We start from the raw sequence: 22,386 nt of genomic DNA, 5'->3' as shown, positions 1-22,386 counted from the left end.
TAAGGACCATATTAATTGGACCATAAAAGAGTGGAAAAAAGTATTATGGTCTGATAAGACAAAAATAAATCGCATTGGGAGTGATATACTAGAATATTTGTGAGAAGATCAAGGGGTGTGGCAAATAATCCAAGGTATACAACCAGCACAGTCAATTATGGAGGTGGAAATATAAAATTATGGGGATGTTTTTCGTGGCGTGGTGTTGGTCCATTAGTGAAAATTGACGGTATTCTTGACCAAGAAAAATATAAAGATATTATGGAGAACCACATGTTGCCGTTTGCTGATGAGACTTTTCCGGTGTCTTAGGTTTTGCAATAAAACAATGATCCCAAGCACACGGCTAAGTCTGTAAAAAATGGTTTGACGACCATGTTGATGTACTTGATTGGCCCTCATGTAGTCCGGATCTCAATCCCATTGAGAATCTTTGGAGAGACCTGAAAAAACTTTTAGAACATAAAAATATTAAAAACCTTAAAGATCTGGCGGAAGAAGCAGAGCAGGCGTAGAAATCGATACCACTAGCGAGATGTCAACATCTGGTGGAGTCAATGCCCAGGAGATGTAGAGCTGTCATTGAAAATAAGGGATTTGCTACAAAATATTGATTTATTTAGGGTTTAGAGTTCTTATTTTGTTTTTTTAAATTGATAATTCTTTGGTTTCTAATTAGTTGTCCAATTCAATATTTGTATAAAAAATTAACTTTTTTTTATATATGTGAAGACAAATCCACTAAATTTATGGTAATATTAAAGGTAAATGTTAGTTACGACAATGGACGAGAAACTTAAGAATAAACAATTTTATTTACAAAAGATTTATGATTTTTATTAATTTATTCACACTGTTTCTAATTAGTTGGCCACCACTGTATATTGTAAAATGCAAAGCTATTTACTTATGTCGAAGTACAGGAAAGCTGAATTCCTCCAGGTTCATGTACTGCACGCCACTGATTAATATCAGTTTAATTAGGTATTTCTTTAAAAACGTTTTGATATGTACTGTATACTCGATCTCATTGACATTTTCTATAAAAATATACCATATATCATATTTAAAATGAGAAAATTAAAACAACAGAACTACATATATACGTCAAAAAATGAGCATCTACATACCAAATTTAATTTGTATTTCTTAAAAAGCAATGAAAATATAGTATTACTATCCCTTTATTTTTTCGTAAATCTTATTTAAAAACTAAATAAAAAGCTCCTGTTTATTGATATTTTTAGGTCACAGATATAGATATACCCAGTGAATTAGCAGATAGACTGGCTGAAGAAAAAAGGATGGAGCAAGTCAGAAGAAAGGAGAGGAACGAGGCTCATTTATATATGACAATTCAGGTAATTTTTAATTTTCACTTGATTGAGTTTGCTGATTCAGGTTTCACGAATTTTTTTTTGTTTATTTGAATAACATAGAATATACAGCGAGTCCAAAATTGGATATGCATTGTTTTTTAATATTTTGTGAAATAAACTACTATGATACTTACACTAACATGATTTTCGAAAATGCTTTGTAGTTTATGAAAATCTACTAATTTTGATTTTTTTAAATGGACATCATATTGGATTGGCCATTATATTTATAAAGATACTATGTTTTTGTCTTTGCAATAATATTACTAGCCAAACGATAACTCCTTAAAAAAATGTTGGATAATTTCTAGCTGTTTTGTATAAAAGAGACATTTATAAAATATTTTGGAATTAAAGATTAATTTTGTTGAAAAAAAAATGACAAACACATATTAACTATATCTCCAACAACATTCACAAACTTATTTATAAATGTTATCTGTTGAGACAATTTATAAATCAGAAGATACTTAGTATTACCTATAAACCGTTTGTAGAATCAATCATAAGATATGGATTATTAGTATGGGGTGGAATTTACAACAACGTATTACATACAGGGTGTTCATTTTAAAACTTCCCATCACAGATTTATCGAAAACCACTGTTTAAAAAAAACGCCGAAATACGTCAAAAGGTTTGTCAAGGGGGACAACTTTCTAACCTAAAATTACTTCACCCTCTGCCCCCCAGGGTCATCCCCTTAAAAATTTTAAATGGCAAAGGGTATCGAGTAATAGCTTGTTTAAAAGGTCTTTCGAAGTCTTTTATTTTGACGTTTGATTTTTTTAAATCGGTCGATTCGTTTTCGAGAAAATTAGAAAAATCTTTATCTTAATTTGTTCAGATAGAAAACGAAAAGATGAAAAAAATCAGTTTTTATTTCAATAAGTGTTCAAAATGTTGCCCGTTTTTGGCCAAACAATGATAGAGGCGATGTTCAAATTCCTGACGGACATTTTCTCAAAAACATGTTGTGGGATATCATGGCAGCTGTCGATGATGTGTAGACGAAGTTCATCCAAACTTTCAGGTTAGGGAGTAAACACAATAGATTTCAAATGACTCCATAGAAAAAAAGTCTAACGACGTTATATCGAGAGATCTAGCAGGCCATTCTATAGGCCCCCTTCGCCCTATCCATTTATCTGGAAACTTGTCGTCTAGCCATTGCCGAACGGGAAGAACATAGTGAGGAGGAGCGCCGCCTTGCTGGAAATATATTTTAGCCTCATCAAGTATAGGGTTTCCATCATCATCGATTTGGTTTTCAATGGATTCAGTGATAAGCGGATTGATGGATATTTTCCAACATATCCAAATAAATGTCTCTATTTAAATTTCCGTTAATAAATATGGCCGAATCACTTTATTTCCTAAAATGCCTACCCATACATTAATTTTTTGAGGGTACTAGGTATGCCCTTCTACAAATGCATGAGGATTTTCATTGCTCCAATATCTACAGATATGCTTATTTACAAATCCATTTAGATGAGATGTGCATTCATCGCTGAAGCAGATATTCTTTACATGAATAGCTTTATAATATAATGAATATGAATAGAGAATTATCATTAATCGCTTCAGTAATTTTTTCGCAAAATTCTACTCGCTTATCGAAATCGTCTTCGATTAACTCTTGCAATATTTTCATTTTGAATGGATGAAATTTATGAAGTTTGGTAACTGTGTGAACAGAGCCTAATGAAATACCAGTGGCAGCAACAATTTTGCGTAATGAAGTATTAGGATTTATTCCAAATTGACCCAAACCTTCAACTTGAGCGGTTTCATCCAAAATTCGCCGATGATCACGGTTTTTATTTGCAACAGATCCAGTTTCAGTCGAGATAGTCGAGAAGCAGCTCTACCATTACATCGAACTTCCCCATAAATTAAAAGCATATCGGCGTATTCAGCAAAAGTGTAATCTTTCATTACTTAACCGTAATAAAAAGGGAATTAATATCATGTAAAAAACACTGACAGTGACAAATTTTAAAAATACTGACAGTGGCAATGAATTAGCATTATTATTATTATTAAAATAATTAGTTCAGGTGCTGTATCTTATTTTGGTTTTAGTCAATTTCCACAAAAACGGTGATATTTGCCATTTACCTTACTTTTACTAAGAGCACCTTTTTTATGTAAAAAGCATAGGAACATCATAATCTAATGCCTAAACGGGCAGAAATTAAAGTCTTAAAGAAATGGGCCTAAATTTTCCAAATACCCCCTGATGAAGCCCCTGGTAAATATTTTTTTCATTTAGTAGGTTCAAATGAATAAACGTACTAACAATAATTTACCTCCCAAAATTGGTTGCGGTAGCTAAAGTAGTTACGGAGCTATTAAAAAAAAACTAGTTTTTAAAGGTTATTTTCAAAGAGCTCTAGCTCCCTGAGGAAGCTTCTCCGGACCCATGTTTATATGAACTTTTGTTTTTCTTTTGACCTTTTCTATTTGCCCTAGAAGTTTGTAACATGATCAACGGAACACCCTGTATATATCCTCTGATAGGAATTCATTTGTAAAATTTGTGTGAGAATATTGCTCTTGCTTTTAATGCGGTAAATTCATCAAATTTAAATCATTTCACAAACTTCTAAAACTGATACTGCGTTTACAAGTAAATCTGCATCGTTCATCTCAAAAGCTTTATTTTACATTTACTTCTGTGCAAGCATGTTTCAGTTTTGCACCTCACCCTGTATAAGTCGATTTATACTTTATAAAAACATACTTTCTTCCCACCTATTATAAAGTTCTGAAGATGAATTAAAATTAGTTCGAAATGTAGCCAAGGGACATATAATTTTCTTTAGGACTAGACCAATATGACACGAAATACCAGAAAAAAGTTTACATTACAGTTTATTTTAAAAAGAACAATTAATTCTAGTGTGTTTAACCGTTAAACTATTTTAGGTATTATTAGAGGACCAGTTTGATGGTCACCAGGGCAATGATCTTTATGATCCGGAACACGCTCAGTTTAGAGTTTTCAAAGTAAAGAAAAACGCAACTATTGCAGACATGATGGAAATGTTGGCAGACGCTTTTAAATATCCTCCGGAACAAATGCGTCCATGGCCTTTTTCTCCCAGGTTTGTTTTGTTACAGTTTTCTAGCCCCGATTTACACGTAAGACTTTCATTCTAAAACTATTTCAGATCAAACCAGACAATAAGGCCGGTAGTGCTAGATGTTGAGGGAGATCTACAAAAAACCGTGATCGACGCAGCAGAGATGGTGAATCCTTGGAATATATTTTTGGAACTTTTGCCTCCAGACTCAGGACAATCTAGCCTGCCATCTTTTGATAAGGTAAGCACAATCTAAACAATCAAGCAATCTGAGTGGTAACTGAAAGTAAGACGATGGTCTTTTCTTAATTAAATGAATACATTTTAGAAGTACTTACTTGTCAGTTCTGTGGCAAGAAGTTAAAAGGGCATAACTCAAATTTACTCACTTTTCAGGATAGACGAAAGACTAGATTTAAAGGATATTATTGATTGATACCTTTAAAATAAACGCTCTAAAACATGTTTGCATAAGTCAAAATACGTATTTTTTTAATTTATCCTAAAAATTTAAGTTATTTTTCTAAAAGTATCTATGTTTTTTTAAAAAAAATGGGTGGACATAATTCAGAGATACATATAATCCTAGCCGACAAAAGGGCATAATTGGACCTTTTAAAAATATAAGATGACTAACAGACTGTCAAACGAATCTAAATCGAGATAGGCCCTTTTATCGATTTGTTTTTAAAATAAATAAAACTCAGTATTTAAAACAACTAGACTTATTAATTATTATCATTTTATTATTATAAACAAACCCTATTAAGCGCGGTGCATGATTTTTTTCCAGCAGAAAATACAAACGAAACAGTAAATGAAACAAACTAAACGATAGACGTATTCTTTTTAAAGCTAAATAAGTTTTAAACCAAATTAAAAACACCCAAATTATAGGAGAAGAGAAAAAAATTAAAAAGATGGGAAACGAACTTTAAACTTAGTTTCTAAGAAAATATTTAAAATTCTATATCACTATATTCCCGATCTACATCTGGATCGACATCATTTTGGACCTGTGCCTGTGATGTGACGTTTAAATTTACATAAAAATCGCGTGCTGCCTTATCAATTAGATCAAGGAGTTCTAATAAGTTTTTTTTTTTATATTTATCGATACTCCTGCTACCAGATAATATTTGAGCTACCTTTACGTCAGATAATTTGATACTTGAGGTCTTTCTCTTAAAATTTACAATTTTGAAATCGTCACTCTCTGATAAAGACTGTTTAAATTGAACCATACCAAATTCTTTTTTTGTATCTTATCCACTTCTGTGCCCTCCACATTAGTTTTTCTTTGTCGTCTGTTTGTTTTTTTAATATTAAAGGGCCTTTCATATGTTGGGAAAAGTCCAGAAAATCTTTTGTTGTCATTTCGTTTACAATAAACTTACCAGTTTCATTTTTATTCTTTATTTTATTACTAGACTTTCCTACTAATCTTACTAAATTTAACCAGTCGCGTGGAACATGTATAGGAAAGGGTGACTTCTTTTTATATTTTTCGATTAAGGCATGGTCCGAGTCACACTCCATATGTGTGTGACCTGGTATTAAAAATTTATGATCAACCCTTTGTGTTGTGGAAACACAACCCATTTCTCTCAAATTATTAAGCTTATCTCTTAATCCTCTTTCTCGTTGATTTCTTTGTATTGTTATTGTAATAATTGTCACGCTCGCTACCGGCCCCTCCCCGAAAAATCTAAAAATAGATCATAAGCACGGAAAAGATGCAGTTGCCCGCCACTCGCTCTTCGGGTGTAATAAAAAATCTCGGTCCCTTGTCCCAGTGACACATTTTTTCTCATTCTCTCGTTTCGCGGCTAAAAGCCAAAACTCTCGGCAATAGAGTAAATACTCCTAATAAAAGCAACTAAATACTCGTAAATTTCTCGTTCTCGCTTAATCTCGAAGCTAAGTCTGTAAAATAAGTTAGTTAGTAATTACGGTATTGTGTGCACTGTGCAGTAATATAAACTATTAGATTATAAGCAATTCAACGCTCTTTTTATTCTTCCATTGAACCAGCGCAATCCCAGTAATGTTTACTCTAAAACACTTTGCAAATGCTTGTGGACTGAAACAAGTTATGTAAACATGCTGGCAACATGAGAGTTTTTGTTCTGCCCACTGCACGTATCACTGTAGCAGATAACGTGATTTATCGATTTATCCAAATTTAATAAATATTTGTATAGGCACGATAGATTGTATAGGCAATTTCGTTAGCTCCTCGACCTGCAATACCCTCGTGCCACATAAAATGAAAAGATTGATTGACTGTAGGTCAAAAACTATGACTTTTAAGTTTGGATTACCCAAAGCTAATGCTTTTTCGACTTTCTTCGCTTCAAATGCAGCTTCGGCTTCAAAATAATGAACTCGAAGCTTATCTTCCAATAAAATTTAGGTTTCTTGATCTTTTGCGCATTCTGCATATTTAACAAATCACAGTATGAACAAGTGTCGTTACTGGGTTTTTTAAACTTTAAATTTAAACTGTCAACTATCTGAGAATATATTTTAAAAGATACTGGATTTGAAGTTTCCTCGGTGTATAGGTTGAACATTTTTGTTTTATTTAAGTCGCATGGCAAATACTTTTTCTCGGTATGTTTTCGAGAATAATGCAATTCGTACGCAGGAAACTTTTGTATGTGGTTAATGATAGTATCGTTTCTCTCCTTCGAAATTTTGTGGACTGGTTGGTGCTTTCCTCTTTTATCAGAAGCAGGAATCCCGCTTTCTGAAGAAAACTTTTTTAAAATTACACTACGGATAAATTCAGTTGTTTCACCAAAAATATTTAAAAAGCATACTTGGCAGACTTGCGTTCGCGCATTTTTCGAATCAACGAAGTAGGAAACACTTTTTTCCCTATTTCTTTTGTTTAAGGTGTTTAACATTTGGGACTTTTTACTCTCTATCTGTAGTAGAGACGATATATACATAACTCTTCTATTGTATTCACCTATTTCCCAATATTCTTTAAATAAATTTATTCTAACTTCGTCTGGTATATCTATGAAGCATTTTCTTCGACAATTTTGTTTCAAAGGACGGGATTTCCTTTCAACAACTTTTTATCCACTTTTAGAGGTATATTCTTTTCCAGAGTTTTTTAACAATTTTCTTGTTTTTTTTTCCAGCGTTTTCATTGACTTTATTATTTGTACATCTTCGGCCTCGTTTAATTCACAGCTATTTTGATCAACTTGCTGTTTATTTTGACCAATATTTTTTTCATAATTTTTTTTGTTTTCAGCTTCGTTTCTCTGCTTTAACTTCTTGCTACTCATGAAGTTTGTAGACGAACCTGATGCTTGATTTACTGTATTCGAGTCCTCGCTGTCGCTTTCTGAATTTTGAATATATTTTGAATTTGGTTTTCAGGTTCTAAGCAGTTAAAAACTGAAAGAAAAAAATGCTATAAAATTAGAATACCCTATTTAAAAAGATATAATTAAAAAATAATAATTTAAATCTCTAAGCTTGTATACTTACCGGCTACTTCATAGATCGGGTTATTTTGTAGGCATTCGTTAGCTTGGCTATTTGTTTGAACTGGTGACAATTGAACTAAAAGTAAACGTAGAAATTAACTGTCAATTTAAATCCACTTCAGCTTAAAGCCTTACCATTTTGCAACTGGCAATATACTTTAGGGTCATCTGTTGGGAAATAGGAAACCGGTTTTTCATTGTACTCCTTAGCTTCGCTATTTGTTTGAAGTGAAAATTCAACTAAAACCCGTAGCAATAATATTACCAATTAATTTATTACCACGCTATTTTAAAGGCTTACCATTATGTAACTCAAAATATACTTTGGGATCTTTTAGGAAATGTAAAACTTGCTGCAAACTGGAAAAAAGCTGATCAGTGCTGGTATCTCCATAATTATTTATATATCTTGAGGTGCCTGTTTCATTTTCAACAACTTCATGAAATACTAAAAACGAGTTTTGTAAAAAACTTCTTATACTTACAAATGCTTTAAAAATGTTCACAATTTAAATTGAGTTTACCTTGCGTACTATCTTGGTCGAATAGCCTTTTAAGGCGCACATTGATTCTGTTATGGTTGTCATATTTTGTATTCTGCAAATTTAGGTCAATTTCTTTAAAAGATTCGTCGTTCCTAACATCTATATTAGTCGTCTTGCAAGCATCAATCATCTGCTGAGTTCGACTTCTTCTCATTTTGCAGATAAAATTATACGTGCTTCTTCGTTCAGATTCAGTTAAAGACTAAACATTACAACATAATAAACAAAATCGCCTGCCGCGAGAACACCCGAAAATGAATTACTTCCCAGAGGCGCACTGACAAAAAGCCATATCTCGAGCTAAATATATCTTTAACACTGCAATATGTAACTGACAAGAGGGAATTACCTTAACTTATGCCCTTTTGTCGGATAGTAATATGAATAAAAATATGTTTATATCAACTTAAGTCTTTTTGTCATATTTCGAGTTATGCCGTTTTTAAGGTTTGGCAAATTAACTTAAAAATGTATATGTTGAGTTAAGACTCTATGTAACAAAAAAAAACGAATTATGCCCTTTTGCTACAAAATTTCTCGCTTATTAATAGGAATTAAATTAAGACCTTTTGTCAGTATGTTAAAGGCAACCTTCTGAATCCATAAACGCACGGTAAGTTAAAAGGGTATAAATCGTGTTATGCCCTTGTAACTTCTTGCCACAGAGTTATGCACAGTAGATCAACAAACATTCTCGAGACAAAGGTCTAATTGCTAAAATAATGGTTTCACAACAATAAAAGGTTGGACATCACAACCCTAAAAAGACATACAAATATTAAAAGAAAAAATGGGGAGTCTATTATTTGTCACTGTTTTTCCCTTTGCGATAAAAGGCAGTAAGAGAGGTTATTATGGCATAGTCACCATTATTCTTATAACTAGCATTAAAAATTGAGAATAAATAAAAGGAAAAAGCGACGTAACCACACCCAGCTAGCAATTTTAGTTACGGCTACAACATTGTTTGACTATATTACTTTATTCAAGTAATAAATCGGTAACTGGTAACAAAAAAATATCTTATAAATTTAAATAACTGCCAAGTAAAAAATAGTAGTAAGAAATACGTAATATTAACTTAATACTTGACTATATAGTAATTATTACTTTGCGGTAACTCTGATGGTAGCTGATACCGCTTAGCGACCTGACCTAATTACCTTTACAAGTCGTTACTATAAAGTAGAAAATATTGGTCGGTGGGACGATTAAATGGGAACTTTTAAGTAAGCGCGACTACAAAGTTAAATTTCAAGTTCTTGCGACTACATAGGAACATCAAAATATTACCACGCAGTAATACACTTTGAAGTAATATTATCAGTAACAAGACCGAAATAGTTACCCTTATTTCTTCTTTTAAAGTAATATTTACCACCTTGGCTATTAAAGCAAATTACCTTTAAGTAATTATTTCTACTATGCAGTAAAATATACTTTATAGTAGCATTTTTTTGAAATAATTTACTTATTCCTAAGTCATTTTTACTTTGAAGTAACAAAAGAAACTTCTTGGTAACTCTAACAACAATTCGCCATATTTTTTTAAATTATTTGACTCCATTTTGTGAAAAGGTATTGCACGATTTTATGAATTTGCTAAAATCGGAATACTTTTACATTTTATGCAATTTTTATTAAATTATAGACTTCTTATATTAATAGGAGTAAAGAGGAGTGAAAAAAATTATCTACCTTCTTTAAAAAATTAAATTTAAATATTTAGACTTGGTATATTTTTTTGTTAAAAGTCATTATTTTAATAAATAAATAAATAAATAAATATGCCTTTTATTTTTAAAATTACATAAACATAGCTGAGAAAAAAAAACATTATTAAAAAGCTGAAAAAAAAACATTATTAAAAAAAAAGTAGCATAAACCACTGGCGCAGTCTAGCTTTAAAGAGCTACTCTACTGAACCAGAAGCTATACTTTACCATCAGTAAATAAATTAGGTAGTTAAAAAAAAAAATTATCTTAGGCAAATTAATTAGTAAATTACAATAAATTATTAATTTAATATTACAATTAGAAGAAACTAGAAGAAACTTGCATAACAAACATTAAATTTGCCAGAAAAATTGCACAAATAACAAAAGCCACTAAAAAAAATCTCCATTGGTTTGCAAATTAAATAGATGTTCCTTGAATTTTATTTTAAAAGATTGAATTGATAAATTAATTAGGTTTGTTGGTACTTTATTAAAAATATTTGCTGCATTATAAGAATATGACCTCTGAAACATGGCACTATGATGAAGTGGAACCGTAATTCTTTTAGAAAACCTTATATTTAAACCATGAACAGTGTCCCGAAAAATTAGTCTTTCTTTAAGGGAGACAGGGGAAGATGTGTCATTAATTATTTTCAATAAAAACACTGCAAAATGTAATATCCTGCGCATATCCATTTTAAGCCATCTAATATCTCTATATAAATAAGATACATGGTCAAATTTTCGGAGACCATAAACAAATCGAACGCAAGCATTTTGGACCCTTTGAATTCTTACCCGACTTTCCAAATCTAGACAAAACCCATAAACTACGTCAGCATAATTAAAATGAGACAGTACAAGGGATTCACATAATTGTTTTCTTAACTTTACATTTAACATATGGCGGTTATTATACAATGTTTTCAGGGACATAAAAGTTCTTTGAAAAATTTTTTTAAGGTGTTCCTTAAATCTTAATTGTTCATCCAAAATAACCCCCAAGTTTTTACCGTTGTTTACAAATTCCAATCTTGTATTATCGAAATTAATATTTATATTAGATTTTAAAAACTCTCTTTGATTTTTGTTACCAAATATCATAAGCTGGGACTTATTAGGATTTAATTTTAAATTGTGATTTTTTGAGTTTAAGCCTAGTGCTTGCAGGTCTTCATTTATGAGTGATTCGGCCTCTTTATAGTCGCTGTAATCAAAACAATAATAAATTTGCGTATCATCAGCAAATGCCTGAAGCTTACAATATTTAAGCGATTTTAAAACATCTGAGGTATACATTATAAAAAGCAAAGGACCCAAAATAGAACCCTGCGGTACTCCACAACTAATACTTACTTGTTCAGACTTTCTGTTATCGGAAAAAATCGTTTGATATCTATTAGACAAATAGGATTTTAAAAGCAAATAGGAGTTATTAAACTGTTGTGATGAGGCGTTCTTTATTTTCGCCCTTATTGCCTATGTTTAACAGTAAAATTTGCTTCGTTTACATTTTTCCACTCCGGTAAGCGATAATATCAGCTATATTAAATACAATATGAAGTAGATTAACCCCAATACAACGCCATCACTTAGAATAAAGTTCCTGGGACGATAGAATTACATATTTGCTACAGCAAAATCATTCCGAATTTTGGTAAAAAAGTGGTAACAGAACGGTGCCTAAACGGTTCCCGCGACTAGTAACCACAACTTTAAAGTATTCTTTATAGTCGCGATTACGTAGCTGTTGCCAAAAATGCTAGTTGGGCATTGTAGATACAAATTTACAAATAAAAATGTAATAGATGTTTCAACAAATATCCTAAAGGGTTAAAATAATAAGTGAGGTAAAGATTATATAGTTATTTTTGAGAAAAAAAATCATTTGGTAATTAAAGGAAAATAAAATAATTAAAAAAAATAAAATAAGAGGACACTTTTTATACTGCAAAATCGTACGATGATAAGAGCATCAGTGGCCATACATCAACTATGTGTGGCCTCGGGTATTTTTTCAGCGGGGAGCCTCTTTAGCCTGAAATTTACTAGCCAATTTACTAATTAATGCGATTTTATATTAAGTATTTTTAAAGTTATAAAGTGATATGATATCTTTTTACGTTGAGAAGTGAAAAAAAAGACATAACAATTTGACCGTCAGGCATTCAGCCTGACTGCTGCAGTATGGCAAGATTGGATCAACTATACATAATATAATTGATTCTGATCTATTGATTCAGTTCAATGCTAATGCAGATTACATCTCCAGAAAGTTCGCTAAGAAGGTTAGTTTTGTTGCGAGGCTAGGAAGTCAGTTTTCATTGGTTCTTAACTGAAATTCTATTCTATATTATTATACATGGTTATCCAAATTAAGTGTCCACCATTGGTAACTATGTTATTAGTGAAAATACAAAGTTGTTTAAATTATCAAACTAGTAGCATTTTTATCGCTGGTAAAAATGAGAAAAAAACAATTGAGAATCATATTTTTTATTTTCTACAAAAAAATTTTTTTTTTTTTCAATGGAAACCCCTGTATATTATATTCTTTTCCGTTAAAACATGAAATTTTAAATAAAAAAGTTTATAATGACTTTTCCGCTAGAGTCATTAGAGTGTGTTTGACAAGTACTCGTTTATAAGTTTTATTATGTCACTTATTGCTTTTAAGAAACATGATTTTCTCTCATGAAAAAAAGTAGTGTGATATGTTAGAATGTTATTTAATGTGCAGAAAATCCTCTTTGAGAGCAAAAGAATACTATACTGAATTAGATCCCGCTCGCATTCAACGGTATAAACGATATTTTCTGATATTTAACAAAAATTTTTTTCTAAAACAAGTTGCAGTTATTGGATATTGCGAAGTTATCGTAAGAATTCAATACCAGATATTCTCGAGAAGTCTAATTTTATTTATGATACTGTTGAAAGAATTTTAAAAAACTACAAATTTATTCCATATAAGTCCCAACCAGTTCAAACGCTTTTGGCAGGGGATCCAGAGAGAAGACCTGTTTTTTGCCATTGATATCTTAACTTCTATCGCCAAAATGTAAATAATTTTCGTTACATCTTATGGACAGATAAATCAAATTTCTCAAATTTTGGAATGTTTAATAGAAAACACCACCATTATTGGTCAAGAAAAAAGTACTAGTACAAGGTGACGCAAAAGTAATGTCATAATTTGAACCGGCAGCCATTTTGTTATAAATTGAAAAAAGAGCTCTGTTGTCGAAATAAGTTTATATGAAAGTGTAAGATTGATGACATTAATTGAAAAAATTTATATCACTCAAGTGGCCACCTCCTGTCTCAAAATCTGTATTGTTGCCCGACCTGTGTGAGCGGTTGCTCCGTGCTGTTGGAACAAACAATGATCAAGACCCGATGCAGCAACTTGCGGGAAAGAAAACTAGTTAGTAGTTAGCTCTTCATTTGACGTGGATTATCTGTGGCCCAGAAATGCAAATTTTGTTTGTTAACATAACCACTTAAGTGGAAAGAGCTTCGTCGGACATTATGATTTTTTATATGAAACCATCCTCTTCTTGCACTAAGTTTAACAGAGTATGGCAATAAGTTAACCTTGTCTGATGGTCATCAGGCAGCAATTTGTTAACAGTTTGAACTTTATATACAAACATTTTCAAATCTTTCACTAAAATTCGCTGCAACGAACGTCTACCAATGCCTAGTCGTGTGCATCGTCGTCTTGTTAATCTTTGTGGATTCTCTCCAACGTCGTCGGCAACAACAGCGACGTTCTTGGCTGAACGAGCAATACGAGTCCGGCCACTTCTTGCGATATCTCTAGTGGACCCAGTTTGCTCGAAGCGTTCGGCCAAACGATTGATTGCTCGAGCACATGGAGCATGACGACCAGGAAAACGATGACGAAATTCACACTGTGTTAAAACAACTAACTGAAAATTTGTCAAATAAGCAGTAATAATAATTCCGCGTTCTTGAGGTGTGTATCGCTCCATCGCTTGTTAACAACTAATTCCTTATACAGGGTGTTTCCTAACTACGGTACGAAACTATACAGGGTGAATCGTTAGGTCGTTTTATGAAAAAAAGTTCCTATGAACGTATGTCGGGAGTTGCTTTGTTTCTGAGATACAGGGCGATGAAGGTTCAAAAAAATAACGGTATTTTAAAAATACTATAACTATCCTTAAACCGATTTGGTTGAAATTTGGTGCAGTTATTTGAAGTTATAAGACGCTTATTTAGCAGTAACTAGATTGAAATTATTAGGTCCAGTGGCGTGTCAGTGGGCACCACATGCTTATTGTTGAGAAAAAAACAAGGCCAATAATTAATTGTTGTGCAGCTTTTTATTTATTTTTGTATTTAAGCAACTAAAAATACAACTTTTTCGTATCTTATATTATCTTCATATCTGGCTTTGTTTTCGAAAAAAAAAATTAAGTATCTTTAACTCATTCTAAAAATTATCCATGGACGACAACATGAAATAAAAACCAATTAATTCGATAAACAATTTCGACCTTAAAGTACATGAGCAAAATTTCCACCCTCCAATGCACGACTTTTTGGTCTCTTGTGTCTTGTTTACTATGATAATAAACATTCAACTTCTACGATTTTTATTATCAGATTTTTGAAATACAACAAAATAACAAATACATTGCTTCTTATGACAAATAATTGGCAAGTCCATTCAAGTACCTCCTTTGTACCTACCTGCTTTGGAGACCAGCTGACAGTGATAGAATTGCTATAAGTAAAATTCAGCTGTCAATTAGCAGTGATTCATTACTCCATCATGAATAATTTTACTAACCATGAAATGACCGACATGCACTTTATTTATGGATTAGCAAATGGAAATGCGGAAGAAGCACGAAGAATTTACCAGGACAGATATCCTAACAGAGTAATTCCATGTGCAAAAACATTTAGAAAACTACATGCAAGATTATGTGAAACTGGGAGTTTTAATAAAAATATGGGTGGTGGAAGACCAGAAACTATAACAACGCCTGAACTGGAAGAAGCTATACTTGATGCGATAGAAGAAGATCCTTCCAATAGTATCAGGAAGATTGCACTGCAGCTTGAAGTCAGTTCAAAAACCTTTTGGAAAGTTCTAAAAAGAAACCTCCTGCATCCATATCACATACAGCGTGTACAAGCTCTACTGACTCGGGATTTTCATCCAAGATTAATGTTTTGCAGGTGATTGATTCATACGATGGCACAAAAGAATAATTTTCTACCAAATATTTTATTTACGGACGAGGCAAATTTTTCAAGAGATGCTATTATGAACTTCCACAATGATCATTTTTGGGCCGACGAAAATCCCCACGTTATTAGAGAAACTCATTTTCAGCAACAATTTTCGCTGAACGTTTGGATAAGAATTATTGGTGACTACCTAATTGGCCCATTTTTTTTTACCGGCAAGATTAACAGGTGAATCCTACAGGGATTTCTTGCAACAGCATTTACCCACTTTATTAGAAGAAGTGCCCCTACAAGTAAGAGTCAACATGTGGTTTATGCACGACGGGGCTCCAGCTCATTTCAGTGTTCTTGCTCGTTTTGACATTTAGATCTATATCATAAATGTCAAAGCACAGTGACATTTGGTGCCATTTGTAAAAATTAAGGCACATTCACATTATGACATTACTTTTGCGCCACCCGTTACATCCAAAAGGTCCACAAGTCCCTTTCAGTTTCAAAGTTTGGTGCAGTATAATTGGTTCAAAAATTGTTGGCCCGTTCTTTTATTTAACTTAACTGGTGAACGTTAATACATGGAATTTGTCACAGAAATTTTGAATAATTTCTTAGACGAATTGGATTTTATAAGTAGACACCATCTGCATTATCAGCAAAATGACGCACCTGCCCACAACTACAGAGGCACTGATCACACATCAGTGGATAGGAACATATGGCCCAAAAAAATCAAAATTTGCTAAAGATGATGGTGCAATTACTTAAAATACCTCTTAGTAGGCAAAATTTTATAAAAAAAAAACAATTTTTTTATTACGGCCATATGACTAATACTTCCCGAGATACAGCCCAGAGCCATTGTTAGTTGGACATTCTTTTGAGGTTGTCATGTACCAAATGTTGTTAAAATATTAGTTTAACAATGAGACTTAACGAGATCTATTGCTTTTTTAGTTTTCCATTAAATTATTCATTTCATTATTAAAACGCCATCGCATTCAGTTAGCTAGAACTGATGATGGCTTCAGAAAATAAAATGATGGCTTAAAATTTTAAAGTTATACAGACATTGTTTCTCATTCATATATTTTCGAAACAGTCCGATCTTGTGTTTCAGGAAACGGACGTCATGCTTTTCTTCAAGATGTATGATCCCAAACAGAAAAAGATCCACTACTGCGGCCACGCCTATATACCAGTAACCAGTAAACTGAGCGATATATTTCCGGTGTTAAATGAACGCGCAGGATTCGCTCCAGACACCGAATTATTACTCTACGAAGAAATCAGGCCTAATATGATTGAGAAGATTACCAAGTTCAATGAGCCCATAGAAAAGGTAAATATAACACAATCCTGGAATTGCAATTGTTTCCAAATATAGAAAAATTGTTTATTAATCCCTAGGTTTTTTGCTAATGAATATTAAAATTTCTCTGTTCTATTTTACATTTTTTGTTAGGTACTAGAACATTGTGCATTTGACCATTACGGTTATAAGAGCATTATTAGATAAAAACTCACTTAATGATTCATTCAAAAAACATAATAGGATATGCTTTAATTTATTATTGAAAAAAAATCTATATATTTTATATGGCCTCTAGCGACGGTGATATATGGTAAACATAAAAAATAAAAGGCAGATAAGTTAGCCAAGAGTGTTAAACACAGTGATATCAATATTCCTTATACCCTATCACTAAATATCGTATGCTTTTAAGAGAAATACAAACAATTTCTATGGAGTGAACCCTTAACAAGCCAAACATAAAGTATTTGATCATATCCCAAGAAGAACATAATATAATAATCATGTTGTTGCTCCTTCATAGTCTATTATTGTTAACCAAATCAAGTTCTTGAATACGAAGTTACTGTCATATATTTTGTTTCATTGCACTTGAATACAAGATGGGGTATTTAAACGAGTTTAATATGTAGACAAAGGCGATAGAGAGATTTCTTGTTAGAGCTAACCTAACTCTAACACTTCTATGGGTAGATTTGATTTCAATATCTTAATTTGAGAATTTATAAAGAATGCTTTAGCAAAAGAGACACATAGGATTAAGCCTCTTAGTACAAGACTTAGTTGAGTGTCTTTAGAGTTGTCTTCCGAAGATTCACCCTCTGCAGTCTTTTTTACCGGCGCTATTCGTAAGTATCGTTGATCTATAATTCTAAGCAACTAGTAAAATTTTTTAGGTCGTTTTCTTGCCTTATGTGTTTCAAAATAGAGAAAAATAAAAGGAATAGGCTTACTGTCATTATTTTGAGGTACATAAATGTAACGAAAAACTCTAATAGGAAAATCAGCATTTATAATTAACAAGATTTTTATTCGACCTACAAAATTTTAACACGTTAATTTAGATTAGAAGATAGATAGATTTAAATGAGTTTGTACTGGTTATTACATTTATGAGGAAAACGGTATATGACTAGGTGGTAAATCTGTGTTATAAGTCACAAAATATAATAATATGTTTGTTTAGCAAACGTGCTACATACATAGTAGAAGTAAAATGATTAAAATATACATAATACTCTTAAATTATTAAACGTTGCGTTCCGTTAATACTTCATTGGCAAAATATGAACAATCGATGGTACTGTTGAGGTTGCACATCATGGTAGCCTCGTGTCTATGTTTGTTGCAAAAAGAAGCAAGTAAAGCAAAAGGAAAATAAGTATATCTATAAAAATCATTATAAAAATTAAAAATCTATTTCAACAAACTAAATTATTACATAACAAAAAAAGAACGAAAGGGATCAGGATGAAAAATATATCGTACCCTTCTTAAAAGACACTTAGATTTGACCATAAAATCCAAAAATGTAATATTAAATAGAGTATTATTGCATTTATAAAATGCAAGATTTATGGCGTAAGTCTTTCTTACACTGTTTTTTCATTATGATTTTTAAAATTTCCAAGCTAAAATACATTGATAAGCTAGCTTGAATGTCTTGAAACATGCGGGGATAGTTAAAAAACATGCCGCTTTTCCTCCTAAATAGAATACCCTGTATATTTTAAATTTTATGGATTTTTACGTAAATTACTCCTTTTATGCCAGTGCTTAAAGTGTACAGGGTGGCCAGATAAGAATGCAAAGTGCTGTATTTTGGAAACTATTAGTCGTAGAGACTTGCGGTAAAAAATGTTATAACTAAAGTTGCCAAAAGAATATCGTGGAAAATATTTTTAGATTTCCAAGATGGTCGCCAGGGGGCATAACCGCCATCTTAAACCTTTTAAGTGATTTTTCACTGAAATCTACCCAGTAAATGTTAAAAAAAAATATATGTTTTTTAAAGCTGAGCTCTACTCGAGTAGTTTTTGTTTAACACTTCGTGACGTATCTATTAAAATAAAGTGGTGGGGGATAGTCCAATGTTTTTTTAAATAAACAGTTGTAACTCCTAAACGACTAAACGGATTTTAACAAACTTGGTCTCGTTGGAAAAATCATTTATTGTTCCATCAAATTCGTCTTATCTGTGATATGTCTAGTTCTTAGTAATGCCGCTAGAGCGCGTTTTTTGATCTATTAACAGAAAATTGCAAAAATTTTCTAAAAAATTAAATGCAATAATATGTCATTTTTTTTTAATAAAAATTTAGTGAAATGATAGCTTAATAGGCCAGTGACAACCGTATCTCGATATCTTATTCGTAGCCTGAAATATCGAAGAAAGAATATTTAGTTATCATATAATTTTAATAAGACGATATTACACCGATATTTATTGTTATTTATTTGTCTTTCTTCGAGGTTCAATGATAAAATGTCGTAATTTAATAATTTTTCAAATAATTAAAATATTCTTTGTTCAAAAAAAAAACACGTAGGGGCATAATAATCAATGCATATAAATGCAAGTGCAAGGTACAGAATATTAAAGAGTAGGCAATGGAGGAAAAAACAAATGCCTAAAATCAACTTGTCAACAAATATTAAAATTAGGCAGTCCAATTTGTATTTGTTGCACACATAAGTAAAGCGTTAAAACTATTAAAATGCCTTTTACAAATGATGAAGCTGTCGATATGATTGCGGTATATTTTGAATGTCTTCAAAATGCGGCATTGGTTCAAAGGGTATACAGAACTCGATATCCAAATCGGCGTTTACGCGATGCGAGAATTTTTCCGCGTTTAGTGTGAAATTTGCGTAATACTGGCAGCTTTTGACCTCAGTTACGAAGACACTCGGCTAGAACAAGGGAAGACAATATTATTAATGTCTTTTAGACTGCGCTTATATCATATGGTTTTTACATAAAGTCTTGAATCATGGAGACTTTGACCGATGGTTAGATTATTGTCATTGGATGTTGGGCAGTATTAGGGAAAATAGAGAATTTTTACGCGAAATTCTTTGGACATACGAGGCCACTTTTAGGAGTGATGGAAACATTAATTTGCATAATATGCATTATTGGTGTGACAACAATCCTCACTGGTTGCAGGAGGTCCAACATCGAGGCCATATGAGTCTCAATGTGTGGTGTGGCATTCTGGGCGAAACTATTATAGGTCCCTATTTCTTTGATCAACCACTAAATGGTGCCGTATTTCTTGATTTTCTGGTGAACTCAGATTCTTTATGAAAAGTAATTTAAGTGGGTACTCGTTTGAAAGGAAATTCAAAGGGCTTTCAAAATATGCACCTGTCAATGTCACTTTGTTTTCAGTGAAGTCGTCAGAGGGCGTTGTTTAACAGAGACTGGGTTTTTAGAGATTTTCTCTTTCGGCGACTGATATGCTTGATACTGCACTTCTCTTATCCAGTGGGGATTTGTGGGAGCCCAATAGTGCATATTGTGTAAATTTACACTACCAACACTGGTGAAAGTTGCCTCGTCTGTCCATAGGATGTTTGAGACAAACTGGGGATATTCTTCCATAATAGTGCTAAACCAGTTACAATAATCAAGTCGTCTATCAAAATCGGTTCCTGTTAATTCCTGATGCAGCACCATATGATATGGATGCAACCTAAAATAACATTCAAATTAGGTAAAAAATAAAAATAATATATATTTTTTAATATTCGATTCTAGTAATAGTCAAATTTAATTATCAACTTTTTAACAAACCTGTGGTCTCTTAAAATGTTATGCACAGTTGATTTCGTAATGCCCAAATCCAATGAAATTTGCCTTATTCCTATGTGAGGGTATAATCGAATATAAGCAAGCACATTAACAATATTTTCTTCAGATCGTCCAGAGCGACGTCTTCTGTTACGAGGTAAATGGATACTGCCATTTTCTCGCAACCGAGTACCTAATCTTGCAAATGTCCTTTTGTATAATGTCTCTGTTCTGGATACCGCATAGCATATATATTATTCTAGAGGCATCCGTTAAGTTCTGATTGCATTTGAAATAAACTGTTATCAAGTCGGGGGAGTTTAATTTTTGTAACGTTTTTCTTTTTCAGATTGATCGGCGTTGCCATTCGCCTAAAACGTCTAATACGCCATCTACCGTGAATCGCTCTGTATATTAATGCGACTCAATATATGTAAAAACGCTGAGACAAACTTATTTCGACTTCTCTAATCTGTCAATTCCTGCTAATTCTGAATCATTTGTTAAATTAATTATAGGTACTTATATTTAAAATTTGAAAAATTAGTTATTTTAAAATGACTCGAAAACAAATGGAGATATCGAAACGCGGTTTTCACTGGCTTGTTAGTATGTTTTAAGTCTTCGAAACCGCAGTGAAAAAATCATATCATTGCATTTAACTTTTTAGAGAAAATCTCTAAAAACCCAGTCTCTGTTAAACAACGCCCTCTGACGACTTCACTGAAAACAAAGTGACATTGACAGGTGCATATTTTGAATGCCCTTTGAATTTCCTTTTAAACGAGTACCCACTTGAATTACTTTTTATAAAGAATCTGAGTACAGGGCGATTAAAAAGTTGCATTATTGATGATCTTCTCCCACCCTTCTCATTGGAGATATGAAGAAAATTCTTTAGCCAAATTAAGGCAAAATTAATGAAGATTATTCTGATGTTTTCAAAATGGTACCTAATACTGGCTATTTAAGACGAAATTTGATTTTTTTGAAATTACTGTGCAGTTACGCCCTCTTGTGGTAGTATTAGGAACTTGTAAATATTTTCCAGCCATTTTTTTGGCCACTTTTCTTAAGAAATGTTTATTTCAGCGCTGTGCGATGAATAGTTTCCGAGATACAGCCGGCGCCCTTTCTTATTTGGACACCCGGTACAGGTGTGGAAACGAAAGCGCCGGTCATAGAAAATTACATAGTTTTTTTTTATTAATAAAAATAGCATATTGCTAACAATTTACAAATAACATTGGAAAAAAGTCATAGTTTGTTTTTTTTTAAATTTATTTACTGATGAAAATAATCAATATCATATATTTTTAGGAAATACATTTAAAATGTTTGATTATATTTTATTTTATCGAAGTGAGCATATTATAAGAAATATTATTCTGACCATGGTTATAAGATATAGAGTAATACAGAGTAATTTCTTCTTCCGTATGTCATACTCTTCCACATTTCTGGAGTAACAGTGCCAAGTGATTCCTTCCACATATTCAAACAAGCAATCTCTGTACCACCATCTCGACCAATATGCCTGTTATAGTAATTCTTTACAATTCCCCAAATAAGCTCGATTGGATTGAACACACAATCATATGGAGGCAATCGTAAGCTTTATGCCCATATTTATTAGCCATGCCATCTACTAATATATTTTTTTGGTGGTTTGTGTCTAAAAAAGAAAAAAATATTGATGTGACTTAAATTATAAAATTGTTTGAGATATAAAAAAAAGTTTTTTGTTTGTACCTAGCTACAACACTTAGAGAAGTTCGGCTTTTAACGATATGTGATTAAATT

The 22,386-nt window shown here is 32.2% G+C and overlaps 2 protein-coding genes across 6 annotated transcripts in view; both read left to right on the top strand.

Annotated features, from left to right (window-relative positions):
• The window catches only part of LOC126737850 (zinc finger CCHC domain-containing protein 10-like), a 621,641-nt gene that overhangs the window by 344,524 nt on the left and 254,731 nt on the right, over positions 1 to 22,386 (top strand). The window lies entirely within an intron of this gene.
• The window catches only part of LOC126737849 (ubiquitin carboxyl-terminal hydrolase 7), a 156,050-nt gene that overhangs the window by 97,091 nt on the left and 36,573 nt on the right, over positions 1 to 22,386 (top strand). For 4 of the 5 annotated variants that reach the window (XM_050442917.1, XM_050442913.1, XM_050442919.1 and 1 more), the window contains exons 10-13: positions 1,248 to 1,361; positions 4,314 to 4,492; positions 4,559 to 4,712; positions 16,575 to 16,814. In XM_050442917.1, the coding sequence (XP_050298874.1) occupies positions 1,248 to 1,361; positions 4,314 to 4,492; positions 4,559 to 4,712; positions 16,575 to 16,814 (687 nt within the window). The remainder of the gene's footprint in view (positions 1 to 1,247; positions 1,362 to 4,313; positions 4,493 to 4,558; positions 4,713 to 16,574; positions 16,815 to 22,386) is intronic. The other variant, XM_050442914.1, reaches the window with a different exon arrangement.

Source organism: Anthonomus grandis, chromosome 6 (genome assembly GCF_022605725.1).
Source record: "Anthonomus grandis grandis chromosome 6, icAntGran1.3, whole genome shotgun sequence".
Classification (NCBI taxonomy): domain Eukaryota; kingdom Metazoa; phylum Arthropoda; class Insecta; order Coleoptera; family Curculionidae; genus Anthonomus; species Anthonomus grandis.
The sequence above is the reverse complement of the archived record's forward strand: the minus strand, read 5'-3'. Positions and strand labels throughout refer to the sequence as shown.